This window comes from Cherax quadricarinatus, chromosome 23 (genome assembly GCF_038502225.1).
Source record: "Cherax quadricarinatus isolate ZL_2023a chromosome 23, ASM3850222v1, whole genome shotgun sequence".
NCBI classification, from domain to species: domain Eukaryota; kingdom Metazoa; phylum Arthropoda; class Malacostraca; order Decapoda; family Parastacidae; genus Cherax; species Cherax quadricarinatus.
In genome coordinates, this window is record NC_091314.1 from 4,150,755 (window position 1) to 4,178,593 (window position 27,839).

At 37.6% G+C, this 27,839-nt stretch overlaps 1 protein-coding gene across 4 annotated transcripts; it reads right to left on the reverse strand.

Moving 5' to 3' along the window:
• Nucleotides 1–1,462: 1,462 nt before the first annotated feature.
• Nucleotides 1,463–25,995, reverse strand: veli (L27 and PDZ_signaling domain-containing protein veli). Of its 4 annotated transcripts, none has more exons than XR_008406559.2 (6): nucleotides 25,888–25,994; nucleotides 22,678–22,719; nucleotides 21,925–22,073; nucleotides 21,322–21,531; nucleotides 15,389–15,628; nucleotides 1,463–5,337 (listed from the first exon to the last, which is right to left on the reverse strand). XR_008406559.2 is itself a non-coding variant. In XM_053772519.2 (6 exons), exons 1-6 carry the CDS (start codon nucleotides 25,922–25,924, stop codon nucleotides 5,318–5,320), a joined length of 594 nt encoding a protein of 197 aa, XP_053628494.1. In that variant the 5' UTR covers nucleotides 25,925–25,994; the 3' UTR covers nucleotides 1,463–5,317. The 4 variants fall into 4 exon arrangements, 2 of the variants coding, with proteins under 2 accessions (XP_053628494.1, XP_053628495.1); XM_053772519.2 differs by having other exon boundaries at nucleotides 15,493–15,628; XR_008406560.2 differs by lacking the exons at nucleotides 22,678–22,719; nucleotides 25,888–25,994 and adding an exon at nucleotides 22,492–22,651.
• Nucleotides 25,996–27,839: the final 1,844 nt, after the last annotated feature.

Below are 27,839 nucleotides of genomic sequence, written 5' to 3' on the forward strand. Positions count from 1 at the left end.
CAACATCGAACATTGTGGCCTCTGGGCAAAGTATTGACATTGTACCCAGATGCACAAGGTGTTGTCAGGAATGTCAAATTTTGTGTCATGGCCAGGAAAATTTACGCACAATTAATAAATTGATTCCCTTGGAATTAGGTGTTCAATCAAATGTAAATGAAAATCTGAGGGAAAGTGACACGAGTGATATGGAAGATAACGCAGACCAAATGATGCCGGAAGATGAAATCGTAGTAAGACCTACTAGGAGAACAGCCACTCAAGCCAGAACCGGCTGGAATCATCTCCTAAAGGAAGGAGTAATTTGAGTCGTTTAGCAACGAACTCTGGCCGGCCGCAGTGTGGAAAATACTGTTATTATTATTATCAAAAAAGAAGTGCTAAGTATCCTCTCAAAAACACAGTTTTCTCTTACTCAAAGGCCATAGAAGACGATATAGGAAGGGGAAATTATTTTATTCCTAATATCGCTGATAGACACTCGTCATATTATGCCCTATTTTATTAATTCTAGTGTATATATCATGTTTATATGTCATTTATAGGGTTTATTATATCATATTAGATCAATTCCGATAGATAAATAAGCCGTGAGTTGACATTAGCGCAATAATGATGAATTTTCTCTGGACTACTCCTGCCTTCCCAGTGCCGGGATGTTGCAAGCTGGTTCTTGATTGGTTAACACTCGTCGTATAAACTCCACCCACTCTTATATGATGCCAAATAGTCAATTATTATATTAAAAAAATAATACAAGAAATAACGCAAGAAACAACGGAAAAATCCAAAAAATTTACGGGATGTGAGCAGTCATGATGGCCAGTGCCAATGTCACCATACATGATATAAATAACTAATTCCTTGTAGAAGCGTCGTAGGACATTGATTCTTGCATCATTGTGTAGCCAGAGTTAAGATATTTTTCTACACCAATAACATCAAGGCCTCCTCTTGATGCTGGTGAGGAGCTCTTGATCTAGGGAAATGGATCTGTGCTCGTTCCCTGGATTAAGCCTGAATACCTTCCATTCCCTTCAAAGTTGTATAATCCTACAGGTTTTGCACTTCCCCATGATTATAATACCACCACCACTCGGAAGAAATTTTGCATGGTTCAGCCTCTAAGATTATCAAGTCATAAACAAGAAAATGCAAATGTGCTAAACCTGTATGGATAATACAGTGCCTATGGAGGCATTCAGGTTCAATGAAGGCAGGCATATTCAAATCCTCAGGTCAAAAGCCCACTTGCCAATGTCAAGGAACCTCCCCTGAGAGGAACTGCAGAGAAGACCAGATGTCTTCTCTTCTCTGCTTGCTTGCTTGTTCTCTCTCTCTCAGGTCTGACTTGATTCAGTAGACAGATGAAAAACTCTAGCTTTCTCCAAGTGTGGGTTACTTGTGAATTATTCCAGCCATGGACTGAGACTTCTTCTTTAAGGATAAATAGACACGTGTATTAGATTTGAACTTTAATTACCATCACAAGAAATCTACAAAGGGTAATGAACATATGTTTATTTTACCAACACAGGTTACACAGTATAGAAAATTTGCAGGCTCCAAAGAAATGATCCCACAAGCATGAGGCAACTGTTATATCTGAAAGAAGTGCCAAACCCAATTGGACCATAAAGAGCCATGGTGGTATAAGTTGGGGTTACTGAAATTCAGCCTAGTAAAGATAAGAAATTATCACTTAGGCAAGTCTTTTAATAAGGGTGGAATCTACATCAAAGGCAGGACTTTCGGCAAGAAGGATTTTTAGTCTGCGTTAAAGATGCTGAAAGTGAATTCTGATGCTCTGATAGATAGGACAGAGTGAATATTACTTAATGACAAAGAATGTGAAAGCTACAAAGGACAGATTATACAATTTGTCCAAATCATATGAGGACTGCAAGTGAGGCGACATTTTTTCACTCTGCCACTGACAAAAATACAAACTACCAAATTGATGGAATTTTTTAGTAAGTTATAAATGCCGAAACTGCAGTCCATAGGTATTCAACAATAAATCAGACAGAACCAATAAAACCAACTGGTATCTTAAGTATTCAGCACTTTATATTATACAGACAACAGCTGCAAATTATAAACAGAGATAAAATGTGATGAAAATGGAATTCCCATACATTAGTGTGAGATACAGGTCAAGTCATAGTGGGTGTGCATATATATTTTACTGACTGAGCACTATCATAAGTTCGAGGAAATGAAAACTATTGTTTCTAAATAGCACAGAAAGACAAACTCAAGACAAAAGTAGAGTTCTCAAACTCAGAAATGCAGTAAACTGCTAACACTGGAAAAAAATATATAATTAGCTATAGAATATTGGCCATGTAGGAATGAAGAGTCTGAGATTACATATAAATCTGAACAAGAATACAATAAGACGTGTAAAAGAACTTTCCACGGATTGCCTTTTTATCTTCATAATAAATGTGAAACCCTATTGCATGAAAAAAAAAAAAAAAAAAAAGGATTAATACTTACTGAAAGACTATAACCTGTGAGTGCCTGGCAAATTCAATCTAAGTAACATCTGAACTAAAGGTGGATAATAAATGCATTTGAGAGGTCTTGCTGTCAATGCTTTTGTAAATACAGTGGACCCCCGCCTTACGATATTATTTCATTCCAGAGGTCTGTTTGGGTGCCGTTATAGACCGAATTTGTTCCCATAAGGAATATTGTGAATTAGATTAGTCCGTTTCAGACCCCCAAAAATACACATACAAAAGCACTTACAAAAATACACTTACATAACTGGTCGAGTTGGGAGCTGATCGTAAGGCGGGGGTCCACTGTATTTCCAATCCAAGCACCTCATTTTGCTTGACACATACTGTCATTAATATAGTGTAAAATTAGCAGTGTGTAGGAAACATTATCCAATTAATTTTGGAAATAATGTAAACTTGTTAAACAATGATATAGGAGATACTGTAGCGTTCTTTTAAAATACAATCTAATGGCAACAGATACTTTCTGCCCCAAAAATTATTAGGCAAAAAACAAGAATAGTTAGGCAAGCTTGAAATGGTACATACTCTTACATAATTCTGGCTCTAGTGTTGCTATATTACATATGATTTCGATTTGCATTCTTCTGGTAATTAACTTCTAAAACATTTAAAAGTTTCATACAAAGTTGATGTACAAGACTATAAATCAAACTTTGAACTGATTTTGAAATGCTAACTAATAGAAAGCATCTTAGACTATTTTGATTTATGAAAATAGCTTAAAACACATGAAACAAAAAACAGTCTTCTAATAATCAATGTAATGATCACCAGATCATGAGTTTTCCAATGTCCATTTTTTTTTTTTCAACAAGTTGGGCATCTCCCACCGAGGCAGGGTGACACAAAAAGAAAAAAATCCCCAAAACGAAAATACTGTACTTTCATCATCATTCAAAGCTTTCACCTCACTCATACGTAATCATTTATCTTTACTTAAATGTGAAATTCTGGTTTGTCTACAGATATAGTTTGGCCATGAAAACATCTCTAGATGCAGTCCCTTTCCTTAACCCTTAAACTGTCCAAACGTAGATCTATGTCCACATGCAGGGGGCTCCGAACGCAGATCTATTTTTTTTTTACATGCTTTCAAATGGGGAAAATCAAGATCGGAGCGCTACGCATGTGAACGTAGATCTACGTTTGGACAGTTTAAGGGTTAAGCTGAACCTGCCATGTAAGACATTAGTTACACAAGTTAAAAACTGAATATTATAAATGTACTGTAGTATTTATTAAACCTAGCAGAAGATGATTTACTACAACATAGGGACATTTAAGCACAGGACTGGAAGAGTATTAAACACTGCAAAGAGCCAAACATAATTACTAATAAATCCCCTAAAAGTTCTTCACACAAATAACCTCTAGCACTGGTTCACAAACCCCCAGGCATCCACAAAGACATCAAGAGGATCCTTGGAAAAATCAGATCTGTGGAAACGCAAAAATTAAAAAATATAACTGATTCACGAAATCGTAGCGACATGACTGCAAACCACGGTATGGTTTCAATTATGACAGTCACACTCCTCCCCTTGTGGGTTTAGTGCTTAGTTCTGATTGTATCATTACTATTCACACTCCTTAAAAATCATTGCCCTACAGCACACAGGAAATAAAATATATAATTTAGGTAATTGTAACATGGCGTGGAGTTCTATGACTCCAGAGTGAAAGGCCAAGGAATTATCACATGCTAAGATCTGACACTGATCGTTTTTAAAAGTACAGATAGCTGCCTTAACTTTATAATTATATTAAATAAATAAAATTCAATATACAGTAATTTAGTGTATAAATATCACAAATAAGGGTAAATCTTAGGTTAAGAAGGGCTTCCAATATTTAAATTAGAAATATTCACAAAACATTAAAAATGTAGAAATGCTGTGAATTAGCAAGCAAATTCTTTCTTTCAAAACAATATTATATTGGTCCAATTCTTCTCAGTTAGTCTGAAAATATTCTGTCATTAGAGTAAGAGAAGTAGGGTATGGTAAATTTGCAGAAGGGCAGAGGAAAGAAAAAGGTTAGGGAAAAAATGGGGGAAAGAAAGGGGTGAGGAAAGAAATGGGGATGAGGAAAGAGAGCAGGAGAAATCTAATACTGCACAATCACAAAAATCAAATCAACTCAGTAAGCTGTGATTTACCTGAGCTTCTTCCTTGCCTTACCACAAGTGCCATTCAACTGAGCAAAATGAGAATCAAACAAAAGAATTCTTTATATTAAAGGCAAATTTTTTATAATGAAATCAATTTCACATGTCAGTGAAATCACTACACACAATATACAAAGTTTCATAAAACAAATTTAGGCTTACATGAACACATTATTATTTTAATGACGGTATTCTCAGTAAATGCTCAATTGCAACTTGTTAATTCAAAAATGTTCTGAATATTTACAAATCAGACTATTTCATATACCATTAAAGCTGTCTGAAACTGTAATCGCAATGATTATAAAATACAGAGATTCTCCAGAATCAAAACTTCAAACTTCATTAAATGACAAATGGTAAACACTACAGGAAAATCCTAAATTGGGAGCTAACATCAAATTGTTACAAAAACACAGGAATATCTTGCTATATGAAAGGGACAGAAACTTATTTTAACATTTGATGAGGTGAAGCCGGTGCTGAAGCAGAGAAACCCTCTTAACAAGGCTGTAAATATTCAAGGTATTGACACTATCTCAAAATGGAAGTGTCTGTCAATTTTTGGTCTCCAAGTGAAACTTGTTCTACTGGGCTGTACTCTGAAATATAGTGCTCAGTTCCACTGTCCTCCACCTGCAAGGAAATAAAAGGCATATAATTATTTATCACATCATGCACTGTAGTTTGGAAATGAATAATTGTGTGTGAACCCTATTTGGGAAGAAAGAAAATTCATGTAAATAAATTGACAATTTATAGCGAAACCAATTAAAAACTAATAAAGATTACCTTCAAAAGTTATTTGGGGAGAAGCTGCAAACCAAGACACCAAGAAAAAAAAAACTGTCCTAAAATTCTGTTAGTTATATACCCATTGTTATTGTGTGTTGAATATCACAAATAAATTCTTTATCATTATTTTGTTAAGAAGCCATGATATACACTTTACAACAGAGGTATATCACAAGCAAAAGCAAAACATACCATATTAATATGTCTATGTATGCACTTTTAAAAGCAAATATACATGTATGCATGCCTAAAGAGGAGAGTCTGACTCGTGATGTTGAGACATGAGCCTATTTCATTACTAAGTTGCATTTAAATCACCATGTAAATAATAAACTCTCTGAATATTGTACTTTATATCTAAGACAATCCAATAACATAACTGCTAAATAATCAGTATTAGTATATCATTCAGTGCAATGCCTAACTCTTTCACTGTCGCAACCCCTAAGTGTTGTCAATGTCACAATTTAGAAACAAAATATAACTTGATCTTCTTAACCTGGCAGAGAATTTTTTTCTGAAGGTAACACCACCAAAAATGTGAAAGTTGATGGAAAACTCACGGAGTTATTCAGAAGAGAAATAGGCAGTCTGGGCACAATTTACTCATCAGTGATTTTGCCCACTGAGGTCTATTTTAGGCCAATTCCATTGCCCAAATTAACCAAATTCCTGAATATTTTGCTAGTATGCCTTCCATTCTATTGAGTGAGATCAAGAGACTACCCATTCAACTTTCAGAACTGTTTTATAAGTTGGTAATTTAATTAATTTTACACTAAATTCAACAAAATTCAATTTAAAAACAAGAGTACAAAATAAACAATGTAGGCATTCCAAAAACTAAAGATCCCTTTCCTCTGTTCATTAATCACATCTTCAGGCCTCTACTACCTTTGATGAGTTTCCAGAGTCTTACTATTCTCAGAGCCCGGCCATGGGCCAGTCTTGTCTGGTACTTGCCTGGTCAACCAGGCTGTTGCTGCTGGAGGCCTGTTGCCCCACATGACACATGCTTTCCATTTTCAATCAATCATCACATAAAAATATCAAAATTTTCCCTATTTCTTGTCTATCCAAGAATGTTTGGTCCAAATAATTGAGGAAGACCTAGTAAAAACCCATAAAACAGACTCGGGGAGTTGGATGGTTCCTACCCTTCCTCAAGAAAAATTGCCAAAAAATCTAATATTCCTGTCAATCTGAGGTTTATTTAAGGCCTCTTCTGGTCTGAACTCAACCAAACAAAATCTTCTTCATTTCACTAGTATGTGTTCTGATCTATCAATTGGCCCTAAGAAACAGCCAATAAAACCATGAAACCCACACAGGAAAATGCCTTAAATTTACTATTTTAACATAAAGACAAGGTCAGAGGCTAGCTGTTCCTATCATGCTCTGTGTCTAGGCCAAAATTTACCAATCACATAAAATTTGAGAGTGCTGTGATTAAGACATAAATCTAGTGCTGGCCTCAAAAACACAGATCTAAATGGAGACGGTGAAAGGGTTAACTGCAGCTAATCTGACATGATACAGATGAGCAGTGTTTGTAAATCACATCTCACTGAATTCCAATAGCAAAAAACTTAATTTAAAAAATGACAAAGTAAGTGCAGTGGGTAAGACCACTTCCATCTTCCTGTTTATCCTACATGCCTTTCCTTATGCATAATGGATTAACTTGTCAAACTTTCATTGATGATTACCCTAACACATTTTAGCAGATTTTCCCATTTACACATAACTTTAACATTGTATATGTCCAAGGTAGTTTTCTTTATCTAATGATACCCAACCATCTAGGGACATCTACATGGCATATCAATTCTCTGAATTACACCTTATTTCTTTTACTTTCTCTTATTACCTTACACTTTCCATGTGCAGTACTGTACTTCCCTTTCATGTCCAACCCTATTCATTATGGACACAAACATCTTGAGCAGCTTATTAACAGCGTTCTTTAAGAATAACACTGCCACACAATCCTTTCTTCATACTTAAAGCAGTATTTTCCATTTTCATAATCCTTCTAAGAGGTTCAGTCATCTTTCTCCTTTGCACTCCTCTAAATTCCAATGTCCATGTTTGCAAAAACCACTTCAAAATATTTACACTTTTCTACCTATTCTGAGACTTTACTGCCCATGTGAATCCTGTCCATGTTACTCTGAGAAGAGGTCATTCATTTTTTCTCTCATTATTCAAATTTCATTCTGTTCATTGTTTTTATAGCTTCTTTCTTTTTCCCCATAAATCCCACCAAAGATTTGATCAATGTCTGGCATAGTGTCTAAAGCTATTTTGTTTGAACTGTAATCTATACTTCTGATCTTGAACCTCTCTTTTTCCAATTAGGTAACATGTGCTGTTCTTGATTGTTCCGACTACCATGGATTCTCTTTTTCTTCTTATTAAGTCCATTATGTATCAGTGCCCAACCACAATAACCAAAAAACTGTTAATAAATCATATTTAGTCAGACCCAATTAAAAAAAAAAAAAATATGCCAGCACTAAGTGACCAACATCTCCCCCCGCTCTCAGCGTGCCACCTAAGTAATGCTTCCACTCGTATTACTCTAATATCACTGCACTGACACAATGGAAAACACCTATCAATAAACACATTTCAGCTTTTTTTAACTATGGTCTCATTGTACTGTTTTGATCATTCCAATGGAAATCATAACAAACAACCCAGAAATATCGAGGGAGTAATCATGTGAAACTAAACCAGATGCCAAAAGCATCTGGGAAACTAATCTCTCATGCCTGGATTTACTTAATTCACCACTCACATTTCTAATCTCGATAGTCACATTAAGAATTCAGAAAACGTGAGTGCTCCTTTTTAAACACAGTCCCTTAGGAGAGTAATTAGACGAAAGCTTGAAAGAGTAAGCACACTGACAGACACTGCAGTATTTAAATCTGGATTTCCTTATGCAGGATAACTTATCACACATTGTGCATGCAGGGAACTGCAAAATTTCAATTGGTAGGATAGGACTGACATTAATGAATGCTTGGGACAAGGAAAAATATCATGCAATAGCATGTTATGACTTTGACCTTGACATGCACGATGGGACAGGTAAACCTTTGAGTGTTAGCCACACAGAGATTTGTAGTTATAACTCAAATTAAATGCTGCAAATTACATTACACTCACAATGAGTTCATAGTAAGGAATCCCTCAAAACAACAATCAGGCTGTAGATAAATGGTTCAAAAAAAAACCAACAAATTGATAAATTAGACACATGTGAAACAATTGGTATCTTTATTTTTGGAAACGTTTCAATGAAGCTACTGTGTGAAAGGTTTCTACAATAAAGTTACCCAAGTGATGCACACGTGGCTAGTTTATCAACAGCCAGGCTGGAGGGAGTGTACGTAGTATTGCGATTACTGATGCCCATGTGAAGAATCTCAACTGAGTAAGTGGACTAAGTATTAATTTCATCATAGTTCCCCTATACCTTATATTACATGTGACTGTAATGGACATTATCTCCTGAGGTATACCTCACAAGGGAAGTATTTAAACATCGTTCCTCAGAAGTAGGTGTAACAGGCATTTTTAACGCATATAAAATAAGGAAATAAATACTGTAAACCTTCTTAAGCACAACTTTACGTAACACAATTTTGGTGCAACGTGAGAGAATAAATTCTTTGCACAATTAGAGACTGAGAAAAAAATATGAGTTTGTGCAATTAGTAGTACAGACATGATCTGCTGAAGAGAAATGTCAAAGTGGTCAATACAGCTAAATATGACAGAAAAGTTATTGAATGTATGGATTAAGGAGAAAAAGATGCCCTGCTTAGAGTTCAGATAATAAGGTATAAAAACCTATACTACTATAAAACTGTGAGGAAAGAGAGCCTTCACAACAGTGTATGTTAAGGGCAAGATGGTTTGAAAACTTAAAAAACACTATCAGCTTCATTTCATAAAATTTACTGGGGATAGTAAGTCAGCTGATCACATAGCCATGGAAAGTTACCCTTCAGATTTTGTGGAAATTATTTCTGAAAATACTAACAACCCCAAACTAGTGTTTAGCACTGACAAGACAGGACTATGTTGAATTAGGTGCTTCCTTATACCTTTAAAGAGTTTCGAGAGCTTCTCTACTCTCTGAGCCCAGCCATGGGCCAGGCTCGTCTGGTGCTTGCCTGGTCAACCAGGCTGTTGCTGCTGGAGGCCCACTGCCCCACATATCCATCACATCCTGGTTGATCTGGCATCTGGTGAAGATACTTGTCCAGTTTCCTCTTGAAAGATTCTACACTTGCTCCAGCTGTGTTTCTGATATCATCCGGCAAGATGTTGAATAGTCTGGGACCCTGAATGTTGATACAGTGTTCCCTTATTGTCCCCACCACACCCCTGCTCCTCACTGGGTTTATTTTACACTTCCTTCCAAATCTCTCACTCAAGTATGTTGTTTTGGCAGTGTGCAGATTTGGGACCAGGCCCTCGAGTATTTTCCAGGTATACATTATCATATATGTCTCTCTCCTCTGCTCCAATGAATACATGTTCAAGATTTGCAGGCGTTCCCAGTAGTTTAAGTGCTTTACCGGCTCAATGTGAGCCGTAAACGATCTTCATATTTGTTCCAGCTCCGATATTTCTCATGCTTTGAACGGGGCCGTCAGCACTGAGCAATATTCTAAGTGAGGGAGCACTGGCGATTTGAAGAGTGTCACCATCGGCATTATTTCCCTTGTTTTAAAAGTTCTCAATACCCACCTCACATTAACAACAACAAAATATTTGCATACGAGTTTCAAGGCAGCTAGGATTGCTTCAGCTTGCTTCTTTGTGCAAAAGCAACAGGTGATTTCAAGTGCAAAAATGTACCTGTTTTAATAGGTAAGCATAAAACCTGTTTGCCTGTTATTTGACAGTCTAATAGGGCTTCATGGATGATTAAGGCCATTATTTTATCCCTCCAGTAAAGATATACCTGGCCAAAATTGACCCTTGCATTCAAGATTCTCTTCAGTCTTGGTAATTTCTGTAGTCATCTTCCAATTTTCCTAGGTAGTAGGTTGGTAGACAGCAACCACCCAGGGAGGTACTACCGTCCTGCCAAGTGAGTGTAAAACGAAAGCCTGTAATTGTTTTACATGATGGTAGGATTGCTGGTGTCCATTTTTCTGTCTCATGAACATGCAAGATTTCAGGTACGTCTTGCTACTTCTACTTACACTTAGGTCACACTACACATACATGTACAAGCATATATATACACATCCCTCTGGGTTTTCTTCTATTTTGTTTCTAGTTCTTGTTCTTGTTTATTTCTTCTTATCTCCATGGGGAAGTGGAACAGAATTCTTCCTCCGTAAGCCATGCGTGTTGTAAGAGGCGACTAAAATGCCGGGAGCAAGGGGCTAGTAACCCCTTCTGCTGTATATATTACTAAATGTAAAAGGAGAAACTTTTGTTTTTCCTTTTGGGCCACCCCGCCTCGGTGGGATACGGCCGGTGTGTTGAAAGAAAGAAAGATCTTCCAATTTTGCAGTTTTTGAGCCTAAAAATGAAGATTATTTTTTACCACCTGACATATAACTGATAGGCCACTGGATCTAGGGATTATTAAAGACATTCAAGTGTCACTACACATGCAAAGGAATGAAAAAAATTGCAGCAATAGATGATAGCTGCAAGACCAATGTGCCACAATTCTGACGTAAATCTAACATTGCAGTTGCGCTTACACATGTATAGGTATCATGAGATGATGTGCCCCCAGTCAAGTATAAATGCAAGCTGGGATAATTTATGGCCTGTGGCAAAAAACGTTTGTGGTTTCCCTGAAAAAGTAGTCCAGTCCAGGAAATTGTGGCTGTGGCATGGACTGTGAACAGTGAGAGCACAGAATATATTCATGAAGATCATTTTTACAGCGAAGTCTGTGAGGATCGGTTTATCGATGGGTACAAAGCCAAGAATAGGCAGAGCAGCCTTTTTGTCAAATCTGGCTCTCTTCACCTTCAATTCAGTGTGCGTTGTTTTCTTGTATTTCCCATCCCCATGTCCCCATGCAGTTTTAGGAAGTGCTCCCATAGTTTTGCCAGTGCTAGACTAGAATTGCCTAACTTGGCATTGCAAATCATGCACTGAAGATGCTGATTCCCATCACATTCTGTTACACATGTGAATTCATATTGTACGTATTCGTCTGACCATTTTCTTTTTTTGCTCGACACAGTATGAAGAGAACGAAAGATTAGGCAGGAAATCACAAATGACATACAATCATGATAGTCACAAGTCGACTACCGAGCGCACCAAATTCCCTGCAGCACAGATATCAAGGCCAAGCCATGTGGCGTGATCAGCTGCAGCCAATTATGGCCAAGCGGAACGTGATGTCACAAATCGTACGAATGAGGTGAACGGAACGGACACACACACATATACAGACACTGTCGTGTGTGTGCGTCGTGTGTGTGTGTGTCGTGTGTGTGTGTGTGTGTCGTGTGTGTGTGTGTGTGTGTGTGTGTCGTGTGTGTGTGTGTGTGTGTGTGTCGTGTGTGTGTGTGTGTCGTGTGTGTGTGTGTGTCGTGTGTGTGTGTCGTGTGTGTGTGTGTCGTGTGTGTCGTGTGTGTGTCGTGTGTGTGTGTGTGTGTGTGTGTGTGTGTGTGTGTGTGTGTGTGTGTGTGTGTGTGTGTGTGTGTGTGTGTCGTGTGTGTGTGTGTCGTGTGTATGTGTGTCGTGTGTGTGTGTGTCGTGTGTGTGTGTGTCGTGTGTGTGTGTGTCGTGTGTGTGTGTGTCGTGTGTGTGTGTCGTGTGTGTGTGTCATGTGTGTGTGTCGTGTGTGTGTCGTGTGTGTGTGTCGTGTGTGTGTCGTGTGTGTGTCGTGTGTGTGTGTGTGTGTCGTGTGTGTGTCGTGTGTGTGTCGTGTGTGTGTCGTGTGTGTGTGTGTGTGTCGTGTGTGTCTGTGTCGTGTGTGTGTGTGTGTCGTGTGTGTGTGTGTGTCGTGTGTGTGTGTGTCGTGTGTGTGTCATGTGTGTGTGTGTCGTGTGTGTGTGTCGTGTGTGTGTGTCGTGTGTGTGTGTCGTGTGTGTGTGTCGTGTGTGTGTGTCGTGTGTGTGTGTGTGTGTGTGTGTGTGTGTGTGTGTGTGTGTGTGTGTGTGTGTGTGTGTGTGTGTGTATGTGTGTGTGTGTGTGTGTGTCGTGTGTGTGGACAACTCTGTGACTGAAGAAGTACTTCTAACATCCCTGTGACTCATCTGAGTCTTCAGCTTCCAACTGTGACCCCTTGTGTGTGTGTGTGTGTGTACGTACTCACCTAGTTGTACTCACCTAGTTGAGGTTGCAGGGGTCGAGTCCAAGCTCCTGGCCCTGCTCCAGTGATATATTGATCACATTCTTAAGCAAACCAGCAAAAAAATAATAATGTAGCTCTATGCGATAGTATAAAAAAGACTGCACAACTAAATACATAAGTATACAGTGGTACCTCGAGTTACGAACTTAATTCGGTCAAGAAGGCTGTTTTAGTGCCGATACCAAACGAATTTGTTACCATAAGGAATAATGTAAATTAGATTAGTCTGTTTCACACTCCCAAAAATACACTTACAAAAGTACTTACAAAAGTACTTACAAAAATACACTTACATAATTGTTCGAGTTGGGAGATGTTCGAAACTCGCGGTACCACTATATCTGACAGGTATGACAAAGCCAGGTCGGGGAGCTTCATGTGTCTGCATAGCCTACGTCATTCACAGACATCCAACCAATAGTTTTTAACTAACACTATCTGTGATGATTAAAACCTCTTATATGAATAAACAGTGTGGAACAAACTACCAAGTAGTGTCACTTAAGTAGATACTTTGGGTCGCATTAAAGGTAAATTTGAAAAAATACATGAATGGAAAGTGTTGGAAGGAAGTAGAGCCTGCCAAGTAAGGACAGAATGGGAAAATGCAGATCCTATATTTTTAATATCTTATGTTTGTGTATGGCTTATCAGCCTCCATATTAAAGTCTCCAATATTAGAGCAGGACTATTTTCAAAAGGTCATCTATCAAGTTACTGTCCATACAAAACTGGCTTTAACCTAAAGAACCAAGCAGTGCACTCATCAACCACACCACGCCAATAGCTCTTTCAGGTGTCACCTTCTTAAATATGTCTAAAGTGATCTAGTGCATTAGACTACTTCACTAGAAAAGCACCATGACAAGACAAAAACAAATGAAAAATTGTACTGACTTCCGGCCTGAGGATTTTTATCTAATGAGCAATGGGATACTAAGAAGCTTAAAAACAATGTATATATATCAAGGATTCATAGTGACGGTAGTTTACTTGGATTCAAGATGATCTTTTAAAGGTAGAGAAAAAAAATTATGTGCATGACTGGGGTAAAACAAAACTATTAAGCAAAGTAAAGCTTTAAAGGGAACTTTGCTCAATAGTGAACTTTATCATAGACTTAATAAAACTAACATTTGAGAAAAACTTGGCTCTTATTGCCAGGTTCTTAATATAACCCATTTATCAGCAGTCTGTCACTCCAACACAAAACACTTTTGGCAGAGTATACACCCATTAATAAAAAATAGTCTGTGGCCTAGATACAAATTGTGAAAAAAAATATTCTCTAATTATATCTCCAAAAGCTACAAAAATTTAGTATTGTTTCCTGTAAGAAAAGTCATCATGAAGTAGAATTGTAGTAAGAGAATTATAATGTGGTGTGTTGTAAGTCCTATGTTTGAAACAAGTTATTTATCATGATAAAAGAGTGCTACCAGTGTTGTTTGCTGTTCAGACAACAATTGGCAAAAGGTGCATAGAATATGTTGTCTATATATATTCCTTTTTCATAAGAAATGGGGTAGATCAAGCATTTGGTGGACCCATAATAAATCAGTGCAATATATATAACTGCAAACCTAAATAATTATACTAATACACAAAACTCTTGAATCCGTAAAAAAATTAACTATTCTTTCTAAATGGAAGACCTAAATACAATAAACAACTCTTTCACTGTCCCAAAATCAATTAAATAATTTATTACACATTCTGAACATGTAGGTCTACAGGAAGTGGGAGTAAAATCCGGGCTGTGCAGAGCAAATGTGCACTACATCATCGCAACCTGAGGCCAATATGTTATCTCCCTCATTTATTATCGCACGAAAATTGTGAATGACATGTCAGTCAAGATATAGTGGAGTGCACTTGGTGCAGTAGCCATACAGTGGTGCTCAGGTGGATGATGCAGACGACAGAGAGGGTGAGTGAGAATGGTGAGCTCATCTGGTAACTGTGTTAATGTTTCATTAGACTGAATATGCAAAATGGTTCATCTTATAGGTGGGCTAATTCAAAGAAAATATATATTGAAAGCAATGAAATATTTAAAACATGTATTGAGCAAACTTCTAGGGTAGTTAAAATAGGCACAAGTACAGTTGAGCATCAAGAAGTTTACATTCCACAAATAAAACTGAAATATACCTTGGTAATAATCTAAATAGATCTAAAATAGTAATTTATTCACTGTCTAGTTTTTAAATGTACACTAATGAATATTCACATGTAATTTATGAAATGACTTACAAGGCAAAGCTTACATGAAATAACTGTATATACCAAGAGCTGTTGTGGAACCATTTCCTGAAATATGTGAAACTGGCTTTACTGGTGGAATCAAGAATCTATACAAGCAAGATTTCCTATAATTATTAAACTGCATTATTAATGAATGATGCTCTACTGTAAATACAACAACAGCAGCAGACCTAAACACCATTCTAATTTTAAGCCATGGTATGACAATGCTACCAATCTAAACAGTGAGTTCTGGCTACTCTTCTACAACTGACAACTCTCAACCTGGCTGGCTCTCTGCCTGTGCCCCATCTCTCGCACGGAGTGACATCAGCCCACGCCAGTCCTTCACTAGGGGGTTCTCTACTGTAACTGGGAAGTTCGCCTACGTGACGCCCGCTGTTTGTCGAAGCGCATCTCCATCTCCTCCAAGACTCGGGGGGTGTAGCGGACCACCAGTTTAACGGAGCCACTGGCAGCTTTCAGCAACTCCACGGCACGCTCATGGTTCTCACCCTCAACACTCTGCCAGTTTTACCAATTATAGTATTACCAACTAAATATATAAAAAAAAATTGCAAACAATTCTGTACCACTGTGAAACTATTCTTCCCTTAATTAATAGTGTACACATTTTTTCATTTATGAACAAGATATGACCTTTTTTTGTTGTCTTTATAAAAATATTTTTTTCTATCTGTGAAGCCTTCTTCACTTTTTAAATACCCCATCTTTCTGGGGGTGGCCATATGCAGGATCTTCCCCAGATATTTAAAATTTCTTCAAGTGTTTAAAAAAAAAAAAACTGTCTTGAAGGAACACCTGAAATATTTGTCGAAGAATTTCACATGCTGATTTGACAATTTTACAAGTGCAGCAGCTGCCACTTGCCTACACTAAGAAACAAGTCTGGAAATTAAGACTTTAATTAGCTTACAGATGTGAGACAACAGCAGGGAGAACCAGAAAATGGTAAGGAGAGGACAATGTGGTGGAAACAGAACATGTTGCAAGAGGGATATGGTAGTTTTTATTTTTTTTTCTTTATGAAGCACTTAACTCCTAGGTTATCCAGTGCAAGGAGTGGCAGAGACTTGGTTCTGTCTCTGTTAAGAGCAAGAGAGATGGGCAATCTTGGAGTCACAAGATTGCTCAAGCATACCACTACTATTTTTAAGCAGCTTAATGTACGTACTACAAGAATGTAAATTGCTGTACCTCATGCCTTTGTACATAATGTTTAAAAAAATAACAAGCATATGACTAGCTAAATATATATAATACATAAATACAAAAATGTACAAGCAAATTGACTTACACTCAACCAATCACCCAACACACACACTTGGAAATTCAAAGAAGTGACACTCACAGACTTTAGTAATTTAAGATTACATAATAAGAACAATAATCACTGAAGGCTTCAGAGTCTTCTTGATTTTAATCTAGAATTCACAACCAAACAATGAATGACCCAGACCATAAAAATCAGGGAAAATTTTCAAGGCAGCAGCAGAGTCTGAGCTAAAGTGAGGATGTAATAAAAGTTCAAACTAGAGAGACAGACATGGAGAAATGGGAGCCTACAGTGACCCAGAGATGTAGAACAGAAGCTTGCTTGACTCGGTAAGGCAAAACTTCATGATGCAACATACCAACAAACCAACATTAAAAAGACAATGAATTGGAGATGTGGTGTAAGTGTTCACTGTGATTACATTAAATTATTGGGTAGAAATTACTTAAAAAAAAAAATAGAAAATCTTGGATAAATAATGTACTTCAGAGCTGTCCCTATAAATTTGCAGGATTTGGTATTTGCAGATTTTGATTATCCATCTTTTGCTGAATGACATCAAACAAATAATTAAAATATCCAATTTTTTTACTGGCTCAATGGCTTTCTCATGCTCAATATTTATTTTGGTCATTATTTCTCATAACTGTCAATATTAACCAGTTCAGTGTTACATGAAATATGGTGTTTGAAACACAAAATGAATACAAATCTGAAACAAAATTTGTTATACAGACTTCATTTTGCAGGGTAGACTGTATTTAGAAGAGGCTATGATGAATGAATGATTTATTTTCTAACAAACACCACCAGTATAAAGTAGGACTGAAACAAAAAGAAAAAATAGAACCAGAAGACTAACATAAAGGAAAATAGACCAAAAAAGTATGATAAGGTTCCTAGCAAGCATACCCGATGATGATGAACTCTTTGGCAATCCTAAGAAGAAATAACAAACTGATACACCAATAAAGTGTTGGGCAGAGATAGATTTATCTTTGGCCAAACAGATGCAAATAAGATAAAGCAAGTAAAAGATTTAATCACCAGTGCAGAGATATGAAACTTAGAAATAAGAAAACATAGAAAGTCCAGGGCACAGCCAAAAACTAAGAAATAAGGAGCAATAGAAATGACTAACAGATAGGCAAATTAAAAATAGAAACAAAATAGCCAAAGCAAAGATGGAACTGGTACAGTACTACTAAACAGCCACATTAAATATAAAATGGCAGTAAAATATCATGTACGGATGCAAAAAATTACAAGAAAGTGTGCAAAGAACTCCAAATATTTAAAGTGTTTTACAACCAAGCAAGACCTAGCATCAATTAAGTAAAGAAATGACGATTTACATAAGAATTACAAACATTAAATAAAAAGATTCCTGAGCAAGTTGTTCACATCAAAAGTAATGGGGTATGATACTACCCTAAATACTGAAAGAAGTGACTAAAATTCTGAGCAAACCACTTGTCCAGATTTTGAAGGAAACACTAAAGACAGCTGGAATCTACCAAATGAAATATGTATGTACAAATATTAAGAAAAGTGAATGATAAAAGGCCCTAAACTAGACCAGCATCTCTTGACTAGTGCTCCATACAAGGTGATAATGAACACAAGAAAAATAATAGTGAATCACCTTGAGTATAGACTTCATCACAGAACACCAGTATGGGTTTCTGCTTGAGCAGAGAAAGAGAAAGGTAGAAAGTGCACAGTGTCCCAAAGGAGATTAATACACGAACTGGAGATACAGGATAGTGAAACAGATGTATGCATGGATTAAAAAATACATGAAGAGTCATTGTAAGAGAGGAAATTGTAAGGCTGGGCAAATGTAACCAGAGGAAATCCCAAGGCTCAGACAAAGGACCAATACTATCCATAACATAATACCTGGGAAGTGAGTAAATCAAGATGCCAGGAAAAGAAAATAATCTGGGTAATGGCATACACACTAACCAGTTTCCCAAAGACTGTGCACCAAAAGCCATTAGCAACAGAAGCATATATAAAAGCAGTGATAAAAAATTAAAACAAGGAATCTAACAGAACTCTAGACCCTACGTGGTGCTATCAAAAAATTTCAGGACTAAATTTAAGTGTGCTTTTGGAATGAAATACAGCAATGATGTAGATCAAGCAGCACAGTACACTCATTACTGAAGTAGTATGGCGAGTTTCAGTATGATCGGTCATTTTATCGAGGTTAGATGGCCACTTTTTGTCATTGCCAATGCTTTGTTTCAATTTTTTGTGTAACAGAATGAAATCTTGTAAGAAAAGTGCACGTGTGTACAAGTGAAATTCTGTTTAAGCTCAGTAAAATGGCTAGGAAACTCTGGCGACAAAGCAACAGGCGAATACAGCGTTTTTAATGGTTTTCTTGATTCAAAGCACGGCAAATATCAGTCAAGGATGAAGAATGCTCTAGTTGTCCACTCATGTCAAAAACAGATACCAACACTGAAACAGTGAGGAAGGCTATTCATGAAGACTGTCTTCAGAGTAGAGAACATTGCAAGTGCTGTTGGAATTTTTTATGGGTTGTACCAAAGCATTTTGACTAAAAATAAATCTGAACATAAAGCAAGTGGCTGTGAAATTTGTGCCCCACTTACTGACCAGCATTTTCTGGCCAAAAACAACACAATGTCCCTAACCCTCTCCACTTCCCAGATCTAGCCCCCCTCCCCCCATGACTTTTTTCTCTTTCCAAATATAAAAAGGAAACCCAAGGAGCTTGTATTTTGATGATGTGGAGCAGATTCAAGCAAAATCTCAGGCCATGCTAGATGCTGTTAAGAAAGAAGAGTTCCAGAAATATTTTGAGAAGTAGCAAATGCGCTGGGATGAGGTTATAGCTTTCCATGGATGGTTCTTTGAGGAAGACAACTTCAGCTATGTGATTAAGTAAGCCTAGATACTTTTTCACTGCAACCTGGGAACTTTTTGATAGCACTTCGTACATATTTAAGACCAATTCTCAAATGTGTGGAACACTCACATCGTTAATCACATGAACCACAGAAAGTTCAGAGGTGTTTCACAAGACTGGTACCAGAGCTGAGAGTCAAGCATTAAGGAAAAATTTGATAAAATAGATCACACAACATAGGAAGAGCATGTTACTATTATCAGAATAGACAAGGATGACAAGGTCAGACTCTTTGACTTTGGAGAGATCAGGTTGAGGGGACATGGACTAAAGATAAATACCAAAATAAGCCACAGAGATGTTAGAAAGCACTCTTACAATGTAAGAGAGCATAGGTAGTAAATTAAAGTAGGAAAAATGCAGTAGCAACTGATTCCATTTATGGATTCAAAAAAGATACGAAAGCTGAACCACGTAAGTACATACACGTGCAAGGTTAAAAAAGTCATGAGCTTCAGCTTAACCTATAGACTCAAATAGGCACCTACATCGAGGGACCTGAAGCCAGAGCTCATTTTCTACTAAGACATAAATGTAGGTATACATATTCTCCTTTAGTCATATATTCATTTATTCAATGACTTCCTTGCTTCCTTAACAATATTATTATGTATATTAGACTGGGTTATTATGTATAAACTAGATGCCTGAAAATCTAAACTTTTATTGGAAACAAAATCCCTCAATATAACTAAAAATTTATTTTCTAAATAGGTTATATCTGCTATTCATCAAGGACTGAAGTTAGCAACATATTTTATAACTTACCAAGAATGTTAAAAGATGCAAGGTAAACTTATGAGATGAGCTTAGTGATTCATTGCAAGAGAAAAGTTAAGAGCAGATAAAGTGCATCTAAATATACAGGAGGGCCCCGCTTTACGGCGTTCCGCTAATACGGACATTTCAAATTATGACCAAAACTCGCTATACGGCTCCCCCCACCTGTCTTTCTAATACGGTCACAGAGGCCCACTGAGTTTGTTTACATTCTCCCTGAGCACATCTCCTTATTATGTCTGGAAACTTTCCAAAATTTCAAGTGTTTTAAAGTTATTGTATATTTTATATGTATTGTACCTAAATAAACTTACACACTGCTTTCATGTAGGTACACTTTAAAATCACTAAGAGTCTCTCTACTCTTGATGCAATAATAATAATAATAATAATAATAATAATAATAATAATAGTAATAATAGTAATAATAATAGTAATAATAATAATCTCTTGGGCGCATTAATGTCGCATATTATGTTAATATAGACATTTCCCTTAATCTATCTATGATATTTTTTTCAAAATTATATAAAGGTATGTAATAAATGTACTGTGTGTAATTTTACTTTTCATTGTTTTTTTAATGCTTAGTTCTATTGCTAATTTAATATATGTCAGTGTAAATACGTTATCTAGCATTTATATGCATTTACAAGGAAAATAAAAGGGTGTTCCACTTTACGGCGATTTCCGCTTTACGGCGGTAGCCTGGAACCTAACCCGCCGTATAAGTGGGGCCCTCCTGTATACAGAAGAAAAACTTTATTAGCATCTTACATACTTTATTACAGTGGACCCCCGCTTAACGATCACCTCCAAATGCGACCAATTATGTAAGTGTATTTATGTAAGTGCGTTTGTACGTGTATGTTTGGGGGTCTGAAATGGACTAATCTACTTCACAATATTCCTTATGGGAAAAAATTCGGTCAATACTGGCACCTGAACATACTACTGGAATGAAAAAAGTTCGTTAACCGGGGGTCCACTGTATATCAAAACTGATCAGGACGGAAAATGTCTTCAACATTAAATATTAAAATATTTGATAAAAACATTAATTTTGACATTTATTTCACTATCATATACACAAGTGATTTATGTGCTTATCTTTAATTCATACATGCATTTCTCAAAGAAAGCCCTCATTATATGATTAATGAACTATGCTAAAATTAAATATCTAAAGAAACTCACCACTCCATTCACAGACAGGAGCTGATCTCCTCGTTTGAGGCCACCGTGCCTGTCAGCAACGCCTCCTGGGATGATGCGAGATATGTATATGGGGGAATTTTGCTCCCGGCCACCCATCACATTAAACCCGAGCCCTTCATCAGTCTTGGGCAATTCGACAACTCTTGGATGAGCATGACCCTCACTTGCAGCAAATGCAGCAACAGTGGCCTGGAAAAAATTACAGCTTGTGACATACTATTTACACAGCTTTAGCTAAGGAATGAAGAAAATAAAAACATTACTTCCCTGCTGTGCAGCTGCTAGAAGACTTAGGATGTCACTTTTTAAGATAAGTACAAAATTAATCATTAATCTTAAGAACAAAGTCCTAAAACCTGTCCCAATAAAAAAAATTGTGAAATGCAAAAGATCATTCACTGCATGCTCTTGGGCCTTTAATCAATAAATGGAGCTAAAAACAAATTGTACAGTTTTTATACATTCTCTTAAAACTCCTTCTATAGGGCTTATACAGACTGTTATACTATTGGTTTGTATTTCAATACAGTACTGGTTTAACTTTAATAAAATAAAATGCACGTGTCATCTTGGCTATCTTACTTTTGCTGTGGCAGAAGCTCGAATCTCAGGAGAGCCTGAAATGTCCACAGTCTCGTATACATGCTCGTACACTTCCCGCACTGCAGTTAGAAACTCTGACTGAAGAACTCGCTGGAGAGCTGCTAGCTTTGCAGAGGGTATTTCCCCAGCTGAGAAATATCATATCTCAGTATTAAAAGCTTTTCATAAACCTTTATAAACAATTTGAAACATAAATAACAAAATCTGAATTTTCTACTAAAAATAATTAACACAGGTCCTGAAAAAAGAAAAACTTTTTACTTTAGTACCTTCAAAAGCAACAAAGACTACATAGGTATTTGCATTATACCATATATAAAATACATTTAAATCTGAATAACTATACATATACTATACATCATTATACATGCATAAAATTTTAATTATAAGTTGTAAAGAAAGGTCAATATGTCAATGAAGTGTACACTGAAGATATCAGAATACATCCATTATCGATTACATCACATTCCATAAAAAACTTGTAAGTTTAAGGATATAAAAAAAGTTATTACTCTACCTTCTATTGCAGTTAGTAAAAAGACTTACATAATAAGCATGGAAGCATTCTTTAAGCTACAGAGCACTGTTAGCCTGGGAAAAGAAATGGGTTGAGGGTAATCAGATTTGAGCCAAGGCAGGGAAGGAAAGCTCTAATTCCTTGGATCAAGAGCCCTTCCCTGTATTATGACACCCCATCTTGAAGGGAGCATTGATGGAAGCATTCACACTTACTCTTCTGAAGCTTATCAAGCAATTCAACAGCTCTCTTGACATCTGGGAAAAGAAAATCGGTATCAGTCTTACGCAATATCGCTACAATAACATCTACCACAGTGTCTTGTATGACAGACACTGGTAGATAGAGGAGACATTGCATTGCCAGGACACTAACAATAATGTAAAAATCTGTAAACAGCAAACTTTACCTGTGGTGTCTGAATAGACTGAAACAGTGGATTTTGTATCTTACTCCTATGTCCGTTATATAGAGGTCCATTACACCGGTATGGTTAAGAACAAGTCACAATACATGACTGCAACAATGCACATAAAAAAATTCATAGTGCAAAGCACAAGTTTCTCGAGATTAAGTAATAGCTTCGTCACCAGTCATAATTTGAGCAAAAATTTAATATCCTTACGGCTGCAAATTAAGTCACACTGACAGTTTTTGGTCATCCAAGATGAAACCTACATAACACGCTAGGCCTGTTAATCTTGGTACCACAGTTCGAGACCCCCCCCATCTTTTCCATTCATATGCCCTTAACTTTGTCGGGGAAGAAACTCTATAATGGAGGTATTTTGATGTGCTTCTAGCATGTTATAGTTTGGTGTAGGACCCCAAGGGAAATAAATCACTTTGACTTTTTGGGGTTATCCTAGATAATTTACACATATGTTACTATCAATAACAACAATGCAATTAGCCGAGGATTCAAAATCATGTTGTTTTGGCCCACCCCATGGTGAGCGAAAATCACACAGGATGCTCTAACCCACAGGACCACTCAATTCTACAAGAATCACACACCCAGCAGAGCTAAGTGTTTTACTGTGATCCAAGGACATATGGCATGGGTTCGAATCCTCAGCTAGTCGCAGTGTTGTTATTTATTCAATACCACTCGTTCGTGGTTACAATAATATATGTTACTATGTATGATAATTGTGGAAATTTATTTGGTCCCTAAAGTTCCACAGGACAGATCTGGCATGGCCGTAATGGAACGGCTGAGCTGGGTGACCCTTAAACCCTCCCAAACAAACACATTTCTCTCCCCGAGTGGATTGATGGTAGGCATTTATTTAATTTATAGATTTGCCCTTCAGGGAAGGAGTAGGTAGTTTTACTGGTAGTACACTAATATTAGGATTATTGAGGCAACTGTAGATAATAATTAGACCTAAGACCTTAACATAGGTAGTAATAGGCAGATAATGTAGGCAAACACTAGGATAAGTTAGCTAGGGAGAACTGGCAGCCCTAGTTTGAACGAAGAGACGAGGGTCTGGAAGAGAGACCAGCTCGTTCTTCTTAAGACTGACAGCAACTGGACAAGACGTGCCATGATCAGCAGACGGCACCCCCCACGTGTCTTCACATTCGAGACCTGGGGAAATCTGGTAGAGGCACCTCGATGTACAGTAGATGACCTCCGTCAGGCCCATACAGTAAGACAAGACCTCCGCTTTATCTCGTAGATTTCTGGCCAGTGTCTGGGGAGATTGTGAATGAGTTGATCTGTGGGCCCGGTGTGCAGCAGGCAGTGCATGCCCAGTAAGTACCAGTGTCTCTTGTCTATGTAGAAGCTAGTGTTCGTGTCTGCATAGTTGTACTAGGGGATACACACCCTCTTGGATATAGGAATTTCTGAGGTGCAGGAAGGTCACTATTATTATTATTATTATAGGAAGGTCACTAATAACGATTGAATATTGCAGGAATTAAGGCTCCCGGTTGCACGTGGTTTCTGAGGGGAAGTCCAAAGGGGCTAAGGCTAAGCTTAGGGAAGTTGAAGATCAGGATATATGCTGCAACACCAAGTAAGTTAGTCCTTTATACGTGCATGCAGGCGAGTTTCTTGCAACAACAATCATTTGTGAAAATCTGTCCTATAAGCCACTTGTGAGGCTGAGGTACCCACCTCAGAGCTCGGTGTCAACAGAGTTTGCCAGGGTAGGCGACTCACTTGGAGGCAGTCCACACAAATTTTCACAATAATTGTACTAATGTGCACCTTTACCTAAATAAACTTACATTTTAAGGCCGTTTTACTCTTACGACTTTTGCCATAACTACGTAATTATTTTACAACTGTTTGAAGCGAGTCTAAGCGGTCACTATTACCACTAAAGAGCACTTGCAAACCACCCTCCCTTAGCCATGGACTGGGCCATGGGGGGGCACTTACCCCCCTCCCATTGTTCTAGGCCTATCCTCTAGGTAGGTCAAGAACACTCCGTCAACTGGATAGAGAAAGGAAGGGGTTTTCCGATTAGTTACTTCCGAATGATGAGGTTCTCCCATGTTAAAAATTCTGCGAGCCTCCTGAAAGTCTACCTAGGCCTTAAAAAAAAAATTAACTATAATATTACTTGGCATTTCAAGGCCCAGTCTAGGGGCCCAAACCTAGATTGACTTTCCAAGGTTTTAAGTACCCAATCAGGGTAGTTATTATGATGTTCGTGGGTTCCTATTTGCGTAGCCCATTAAATCAAGATTAATTAAATTAAGGTCTGTTAACTCAACGACTGTAAGATCATCTGTTATATTAAGGTCCTTAAATCAAGGCGTGTTAAATTAAAGCCCATTCAATCAAGGTCCATTAAATCAAGGTCTATTAAATCAAGGCTTGCAAAATAGAGGGTTTACTTAGTCATGAAACTATAAAGGCTTTTAATTGAATGAAGTTCATCTTATTCCCCTCAGGGGAGGTGCCTTGATGCCGGTGAGGGGCTTTTGATCCGAGGAACTGGACGTGTCCTCCCCCCCAACCTTCCCTGGGGGTCGAACCTTACTGCTTTCCATTCCCCCCTTCTCCCCCCCACCGGGATGCTATATAACCCCTACGGGCTTAGCGCCCTGATGAAAACAGATAAAAAAGTATCCACCTGTCACTGCATTAGGGGGACAAAGCGCTAAAACCGTAGGGGGAAAGAAAAAGGAGGGAAGCAAGTACGATCTCCCTCCCCCCTTTAAAAACCAAAATCAGCTCCAATTCCCCGGATCAAAATCCCTCTCCCCCCCACCGGGAGTCCACACCTCCCTCGGGGGGGGGAGGGTCAAGAAGCAATAATGACAGTGAGGCAGTAATGGAAATAAGTCACTCTATCTAACTTTTTTGGGTTATCCTGGGTTCTCTACACATATGTTGCTATGTATGATAATGTATATAAGTATATTTGTGTATACCTGGCTTAGTTAATGGGGTGAATTACCTTGTTGGAGGGTGAGAGGTTCAGCCACGGACGCCATCTTGCTCCGCCTCACTCAATAATACTCACTATAATAATGATCTTCACTCACTTTATTAACACTATTTATCAACTTTACTTTGTTCAATTAAATATTAACACGTTTGGGATGGTGCTTTTGTTGATATTAAACTGAAAAAAGTATTGGAGGGAATGTATTATACTCACTATACCTTTCATGCTACAACTATACACTTTATTAATAATAAGAATAAGAATAAAAAGAATAAGAAGAATAAAAAACAAGAAAAGAAAGAGGAGGAAAAATGGGGAATAAGAGGAAATAATAATAATTACATTATTATAATCATGGGGGAGCGCTAAACCCGTAGGATTATACAGCGCATGTGGGGGGGGGGGGGATGGAAGGTATTCAGATTCAACTGCAAACTGAATTGTTTGCAATCCTAATGGCGCTAAAGCTAACCTATGACACTGAGCTTGACTCTATCATCATTACTGATTCTATGTCATCATTGAAGGCTCTTGACTCATATAATGACTCCAACAACATGCTCATTGGGGAAGCCAGGTATAGATACTCAAAAATTAGGGACAAAGGAATTAATGTACAATTGCTATGGAGCCCATCACACATTGGTGGCTAAAGCTCCCGCTTCACACACGGAGGGCCCGGGTTCGATTCCCGGCGGGTGGAAACATTTCGACACGTTTCCTTACACCTGTTGTCCTGTTCACCTAGCAGCAAATAGGTACCTGGGTGTTAGTCGACTGGTGTGGGTCGCATCCTGGGGGACAAGATTAAGGACCACAATGGAAATAAGTTAGACAGTCCTCGATGACGCACTGACTTTCTTGGGTTATCCTGGGTGGCTAACCCTCCGGGGTTAAAAATCCGAACGAAATCTTATCTTATCTTATCTTTATGATAAAGTTGATATGTTAGCCAAGAAGAGTATCGAGAAGGATTATGTCGAATATAACTTTGGTATAACTGTGTCTAGCATTAGGAATAATATTAGGAGAGAAGTAAATAATGAAGATGATTGTTATAGGAATGCAGTTAGAAGCCTGAGTAGATCTATAACCCACTATGATAACATGAACGTAGATAAGTATGTTTATGGAGCAACTTGCAATGTGAACAGACTGACTGATGTTGTAGTGGCCAGGCTTAGGCTTGGTTACAAGTACTTCTGGCAGTTTGGGAGACACACAGATGATGATCAAACTAAATGTAAATTATGTGATCAGGCATATGGTCACTCTCTTGAACACTATGTGCTTAATTGTCCACTTATTGAGGAATACAGAGACAGACAGTATAATAACCTATGTGACATGTCAAGATATCTTATTAATGAAAATAAGATACCAGATATACTAAGCAAATTTCCTAAATTTGCTTGTAACAGATAAGTGAACTATAGATATGTAGATATAAATCCATATGTATTCCTGTTAACCCTTTGGGGCCTAGTTCCTAGGCCTTTTGTGTATCCATATGCTCTCGCGCTACCGTCCACAGGATGGATATGGGGTGCACAATAAACTAGCCACTTCGGTGGCAAAATCTAAATCTGATCCAATTCCCTAGTTCAAGAGCCTCTCACCAGCATCAAGGTACCTCCCTTGAGGGGAATAATAATTACAATAATTTTATTTAAAACAAAAAAAAAAAAAAATTCACAGCATTTATCGATAATTTTCGACTTCTCATACATTATAATAATTATAATCAAAACCAAGTGCTAAACCCACTAGGGTACATTATAATAATAATAATAGTTATTTTAGGGCTACACTAGGAAGCCCTCATTATTATTATAATCAAGGGGAAGCACTAAACCCTTAGGATTATACAGTGCCTGTGGGAGGATGTGGAAGGCATTCAGGCTTAATTCAGGGAACTAGAGCACAGATCAAATTCCCTAGATCAAGAGCCCCTCACCAGC